The sequence below is a fragment of the Austrofundulus limnaeus genome, unplaced genomic scaffold (assembly GCF_001266775.1).
Source record: "Austrofundulus limnaeus strain Quisiro unplaced genomic scaffold, Austrofundulus_limnaeus-1.0 Scaffold308, whole genome shotgun sequence".
NCBI lineage: Eukaryota > Metazoa > Chordata > Actinopteri > Cyprinodontiformes > Rivulidae > Austrofundulus > Austrofundulus limnaeus.
This window is the reverse complement of record NW_013952710.1, coordinates 390,913-397,962: the sequence shown is the minus strand read 5'-3', so window position 1 is coordinate 397,962 and position 7,050 is coordinate 390,913. Positions and strand designations below refer to the sequence as shown.

The window sequence follows — 7,050 nt, the reverse complement described above, 5'->3', positions numbered from 1 at the left end:
CCTCATGAGGTCCTCGGCTGACAAACTCAGTCCTCACTGTGTCAGAATGGATGTCAGCAGGCTCATCGGGCTGCTTTGATGTCAACCTGAGAGGCACTGCTAGCCCCTCCCCCATCAGAGTGTCGGAGCAGGACAAGTCAGTGCAACGTCAATCAAATGAGAGAGAGGGTGGGGGCGATTGTTGCATTGGGGTGGGGATGTTTTATGGGTAGAGTAGTTTATTTTCCTGTAATACTTCATTATAGTTTTTTAAGACAAAGCTAATTGAAAGGGGCGCTGAGCAGAGTTACAACCAGGGATTACAAATACTTTTTTTTCTTCTGCAGTTTGGCACCCCCTCCAGCAGATGGTGCTCTAGGCGACCGCCTAGTTTGCCTATGCCAAGAGCCGGCTCTGCTGGCTGAGATACAACCTAACACACGGTCTCACTTGTACCTGATGCTGTTTTCTCTGTCTCCCATCAGCTGCGTACATCAGCGACTACATCAGCCCTGTTGTGTACGATGGCGAGARCGACGGCGGCATCAAGGTGCCCTCGCCCGACCCCCTCTACGACGGCATCCACAGCGACTACGGGGCTCCCGACTCCGAGTCTCCCGACAGCCCCGGCTCTGAAATCACCGACGGCTACATAAACGGCGACGCGGCGGTGAGCGAGGGGTACACGGTGGACGCCTTCTTCATCACCGACGGCCGCTCGAGGCGGAAAGCCCTCGGCAGCCCCCGGAGTGTCCAGAGGCACACCTGCAACGAGTGCGGCAAGACCTACGCCACGTCTTCCAACCTGAGCCGGCACAAACAGACGCACCGCTCGCTGGACAGCAAGCTGGCCAAGAAGTGCCCCACCTGCGGGAAGGTGTACGTGTCCATGCCCGCCATGGCCATGCACCTGCTCACGCACGACCTCAAGCACAAGTGCGACGTCTGCGGGAAGGCGTTCAGCCGGCCGTGGCTGCTGCAGGGACACATGCGCTCCCACACGGGCGAGAAGCCGTTCGGCTGCGCCCACTGCGGCAAGGCCTTCGCCGACCGCTCGAACCTGCGCGCCCACATGCAGACCCACTCGGCCTTCAAGCACTTCAAATGCAAACGCTGCAACAAGACCTTCGCGCTCAAGAGCTACCTGAACAAGCACTACGAGTCCGCCTGCTTCAAAGGCCCCTTCTCTCCCCTCGGCCCGCTAGATGCATGACGAGCTCCCGAAAAGATCAAACTGCAGACGTAAACAACCGTTCTCCTTAAAGACTGAACTGCAGACAGGATAGTTTTGCTTTTCCCTCCTCGCCCTCTCCCACCTCTCCCCCACCTCGCCTTCCTTGGGAGCCTTTTCACAACGATGAAGATAGCACAATTTTTCTTCTTGAGATTTTCCCACTTAAGGATTTAACTGATCGACGCATGCACTTCCTTAAAAAAAAAGACAAACAAAACAAAACAAACAAAAAAAAAAACCCTAATCTCTTCTTCCTCTGCCTGCTCAGGACAGGGATGTTATATTACCACAGCTTCCTCCTGGCACCTATAGCTATAGTACGACGGCGTATATTTTGGGACATTGATGACGAGAATGATTATTACAAAGACAATGGCAAACATATAGCTACTAGTTTTCTCCATGCACTGAAATGCAGTGAAAGAGTTTTTCATTCTGATTTTTGCTTTTAATGGGCGGGGAAATAATAGTAATAATGATGATAATAATAATAATAGTAATAACGCTCTGCTGCACAAAGTGACCATAATCTCTCCAATACTGAGGTAAAAAATACTATTTATTTATTTATTTATTTGAGGGTATTTTGGTTTTTTAATTTGTTAYGTATTTCTACCTGGTTTTATAGCGTGATGCTGTTTTTTTTGCACTTTAAGTTCTTCGTAAGTTTGTAGGATTTTTTGCCAATCTCTTTTTACCACTACAGGCCAAAGCATATGTCACTTTTTTGAGTATTAGTTTCTTATGTTTGTTTATCTTCTTTTCCTATTAACGTTATTGCATGCAAAAATAATAATGAAACCTATGCCAACATCATAAAAAGCTTATGATTTTTTTGCCAAATTCCTATAGATAGAATCTGAGGGCAATATTGTGTTTTTTTTTTTTTTTTTGTTGGAGCCTCCATGGGACTCTTTTAAAGCAATAATCACCTAATGCATGGTATTTTATGATGAAGTTATGAAGTATTACCTACTGTATAGCAGTTTAAAAATCAGGTATGTTTTACTTCACCTATAGTCATAAACAGAAAAATACTAATGTTGAAGACATCAGGGAACATGCCAATGTAGTGTTAGAATAACAAAAAGAAAAGCCCTGTCTTTTCCTTTGTTATGCACTGCCTGCCTCTTAGTGAGTAGAACTAATATAGGATGTAGAGGCTGGGATCAGCTGCCCACTGGGTGCGAGGCCTATTGTAGGAGAATACTCACAGCACACCGATGCTAATCAAACTCTGGCATTAAACGAACCAGAGGCCTTTTTTTGGCATTTCAATGTTTCACTTTGGTTCGTACTTTTGTAAAAGTTTTCCAAAATAACGATTCGGCACTAAACTGCTGCCAACTTACTCCCCGTCTCATGCAGTCAAATACTGTCCCATTTTATTGTCCCTGAAAGTTTGCACAAACTAAAAATGACAGGTAACATCAAACCGTCAATAGRCTCTCCCTGCATAAAGTTTGGTGCATTGCTCTAGTTGGACTGAGGTCAACTGCAACACCATGCATTATTCAGCGATCCCCTCCAGAGCACTTCCACACTGCAAAAAATGCCCACCAACTTTTAAAATCTTATACCAGTCAAAGTCTTTTTGATCTTGTTTTGAGACTGATTTACTAAACAAGAACCGACTGTGTAAGAATAATCATCTTGTTTTCAGAATGTGTAAGATTATTTGTCTTGTTAGTCTGAAAATTTGACCCAACTTAATTCAAACATTTCTGCCAATGGAGTAACAAAGTTTTACTTGGTAAGATTCTTAAAATATTGATTTGATTAATTTTTTTCTTATTTCAAGAATCTTATCAAGTAATTTTTTCTTACTCCATTGGCAGAAATGTTTGAATTAAGTTGAGTCAAATTTTCAGACTAACAAGACAAATAATCTTACACATTCTGAAAACAAGATGATTATTCTTACACAATCAGTTCTTGTTTAGTAAATCAGTCTCAAAACAAGATCAAAAAGACTTTTTGGCTGATATAAGATTTTAAAATTTGGTTAGATGGACAGTTTCTTCAGCCACAGCAGCGGCGCGGGGACGGACTGAACCCAGCTCCCGGTTCTGTCCCGTAGCTGCGCGAGACARAGGTGGGATTACTCCGCAGTAGGCCCCGTTCAGCCCTGCTGGGCCAACAGCAGGCTTACATGATGAGAGATACATCCACAGACAGGTTAGCTCAAATCAACCCCATCAGTGATTTCATGTTGGTGGTCCGCAGCAGCGCTGCTGAACCCAGTTCTCTGCAGCTCAGAACCCTTTCCTCCACATTCACGGAGCTTCATATGAGACAGACTGAGGACCGAACTGTTTCCAACAAAACATTACGAAGGTTTTATTTGCTGACGCAGCATGCATTTAATGTAAGCCTGTTAAAAAACATTCAAGTGGTGAATGTGCACGTGTGTCTGCGAGCACACGCTGATGAGCCGTTTGGGATAAYAGAATCTGTCTGCCGTCAGGGCTTTGAATGGGTTAAATATTCTGACGTGAGTTTTCAATAATTACAGTGCTTCCTCCTGACTGACAGAGATGTTGACTGATCTCCAACAGCACCAAGGGTTAAAAGAATTGAAGGGATCAAAGATAAAATCTGACTGGTTTCATAACTGACACTAATGAGAGATGTGTTCTGATGACTGGTATCACGTCTGCAACAATCTTCTACGACTCGCACAAGTGTTTTGTTGCAAAGATTTTGATCAAACAAAAAAAGAGAAATGCAGCTCGAGTTAATGAAAGGGAAACGTTTTGTTCCACGCGGGAAATCAGGATGTGAGTCAGCAAATTTCAGGGTTTATTGTTGTCATTGAATTATGAGTAAGATTTAGACTGTAATTACTTGAGCTGAATGAAATGATTAGTCACACGGAGATACATCGCTTTTCTATGTAAGGTGTTAGCCAAATATTCACTCAAGTTAAATAAACCATTTAGGTTAAACTGTCAATTAAGTGCTTAAAGGAGACATATCATGCAAAATCCACTTTTTATCCTTTAAATAGGTGAGACCGGGGACAGTAACAACAAGGGACGGTTGCAACACGTCATTTTTCTCCAAACAGGAACAAGCTAGAGTGATGACACTCACACTGTACATGCTCAGTTAGATGCCCCACCTTGCAAAAAAAAAAAGTAACAGATTCAAAAACTGATCCAGGATTTATTTGGAAAAAACAGTTTTTGAGGAACCAAAGTATTTTTTTTACCCAGTTTTATTTTTGTTAAACTGTTGTCACTGTTTTTGTGATCCAGCTCAAACTTCTATGGTTTAAACAAGTGATCTGTTGACTTTTAACTAATCTAGTTAACATGTATCCAGATGAGCTTATTTAGCTAACACATGAGGTTTTATCATGGCTGACAGGAAGGGGGACAGTTGTAACAGTTGTTGTAACTGTCCCCATACGATAAATCCATATAAAAACAGAGCACATACAGATGAGATTAACTTGTTGAAATTAAGTTTACACTTAAAAGGGTGTTGGGTGTTCATGACAGTTTTATAGTTTAAAACATAAAAGTGTTTAAGATGTATTTTCTGCAGTTGTTTTCAACAATGGTTTTAAAATCCCAGTTTGTTTAATGTAAATGTTACATAATGTAGGCGTACAGTGACAATAGACAAAACTAAAGTTAATTGTCTCACAAATTGTTCTATTATCCTTGTCTCAAAAAGTCAACTGTATTTTTTATCAATTAGAGTCTTTGACATCTGTATATAAGGTCTACTCATCAAGGCTAATCTATATTCATTTGATCAAAAAGAGTAAATAAATAACACTGTAATATTATAACTTACAGTTTTTATTAATTTAGCAATAATATAAATATAAAAAATAATAAAACTTATTTACAATGAAATGTATTAATAATATGTTGTGACCACCCCCAAACAATGTTGCAACTGTCCCCGTCCCCGGGGTCAGTTGCAACATTTGACTTTTCATTTTCAAATGCAAATTGTGAAGAATGTACATAATTTAATCATCTTTAAATGGTTTTGACTATTAACAGTAAGTTTATTGTATTAACATTTGGTTTGTCTAATTCAAACCTTCTGAGTAACAGAGTCAAATGCAAAAAGTGTTGCAATTGTCCCCTGTCTGCCCTACATTTTGTTGTGTACTAGGAGTCCCTAGTGCAGAAAATCTGAATTTAGCCTCTCCTGGTGCTGCGTAGACACCATCTTTATTTTCTGTTTCAGTCAAATTTTTTTAATCAGTAAATTTTTCTCTATTTTTTATGACGTTTTCTAATTATTTGTTATGGATAAGTTCTGGACTTACAAACTACAATTTTATCATCTTCATTCCCTGGTTCTGGGTCAGACTCTGGCTCCAACATGTAAGGTTGGATGGACAAGTCTTCCATTGTTCACCTTTTAATTAATTTGTAAATAAAAGGTTTCTGCGCAGCTGTTTGGTCATAAACCCCTCTATCAGACTAGAATGGACCACTCTGGAAGCGGGAAGGGTGTGAAGCGCTTTCTTTATATTTAAAGAGACAGCATCAAAACGAGTTGATCTAACACACACCACAGAAAAGAGATGAAAGAGGGGCTTGTGGAGTTACAGCAAGGAGCAATTCAAATCAAAAGTGTTGCAGTTCCTCTTTATAGACCCCAGATGAATGATTTAAACGTGAAAAAGAATTTAAAAGCATGATATGTCTCCTTTAAAACAGATCTTTTAAAGTGACGAAAATGTCTGGAACAGTTAATATCTTACCTGCTGTAGATAGCTCTTTGGAGTTCCTACGTTTGCAGAATCAGTTTATTTCTGACCAATAAGACCAAGGTGCACTCTCAAACAACTCACAGTGGATTTGACTCATAAAGCAGTGCTGGAATGTTCATTTTTGTAAAAGCAATAATCCACTTTGGTCTTTGCTCCAGTTGGACTAGCCACCTGGCTCATCAATCTGATCAGAATTAAACTCCACATTTATGTCCTTGAAAGAGCCATCAAACACAGATAAGATTACAATCTTTCTACAGAACTCTACTTTTCAAAAGATCTAAACTACTGTTGTAAATGAAAGTAGTTAAGAAAATAAAATAATTTGTATAGTAAAAAGACCCAACAAAGGGAAACATCTTAATATTCCTTAGCATGTCTCAAATCTATGAATCCATTATAAAGTTGTAAAATAAGGAATTTAACAGCCATAGAAGCATCGGTCACACTTATTACAGTATTATTGTGAACTAAAACCACGGTTGCAAATTTGCACTCCAAGCCAAACCCCCTCGCTGGTCTTTAAAGCAAAAAGAACGACCTTTGACCTTGTTTTACTGAGTCTGTCTCATGGTGAGCTCCAGGTCTGATCTCCTTCAGCACCTCCATCGTCTCCACCTTAAAGAAAGTAGCACAATAAAAAACTAACTAGAAATCAGGTAGAGAAGAATTTTAAAAAAACTTGTACTAGCTTAACCTCTCTTTTTTCTTCTTTTGTATTTCCAAGAATGATGACAACCTAAATAATTGTTTATTGCGAGAGGGTTTGTAGAGAATCCTTTGGATTGAGACGTTTTTACTGCTGTATATCTGACACACCTTATCTCAGGAGGTTTGGATCTCTGCTCTAGAGTGAGGATCTCCTGTCTTTGTCTCTTTATTTTATTTATTTATTTATTTATGAGCCAGTATTCAGACAATGTAAGCACAATGAACACAAAGCATTTTGTGGCACTTCATAATAAAGAATAATCTTAAGCAACTAAGGTGATTTTCTGATAGTTTTGTATTTTTATGTGTAGATATAAGTCCTTTTTCATCACACACACATTATGGTATGGGGTGCCATTTGTAAAGTTACACAGTCAAAAAT

The 7,050-nt window shown here is 39.9% G+C and overlaps 1 protein-coding gene and 1 long non-coding RNA gene across 2 annotated transcripts in view; one reads left to right on the top strand and one right to left on the bottom strand.

Annotated features, from left to right (window-relative positions):
- LOC106527092 (transcriptional repressor scratch 1) overlaps positions 1 to 2,816 on the top strand; it is an 11,096-nt gene extending 8,280 nt beyond the window's left edge. The window contains exon 2 of the mRNA XM_014021858.1: positions 465 to 2,816. Coding sequence (XP_013877312.1) covers positions 465 to 1,192 — 728 coding nt within the window. The 3' untranslated portion in view covers positions 1,193 to 2,816. The remainder of the gene's footprint in view (positions 1 to 464) is intronic.
- LOC106527093 (uncharacterized) overlaps positions 1 to 7,050 on the bottom strand; it is a 32,517-nt gene that overhangs the window by 8,606 nt on the left and 16,861 nt on the right. The window contains exon 4 of the long non-coding RNA XR_001311337.1: positions 6,516 to 6,575. This is a non-coding gene — a long non-coding RNA (uncharacterized LOC106527093). The remainder of the gene's footprint in view (positions 1 to 6,515; positions 6,576 to 7,050) is intronic.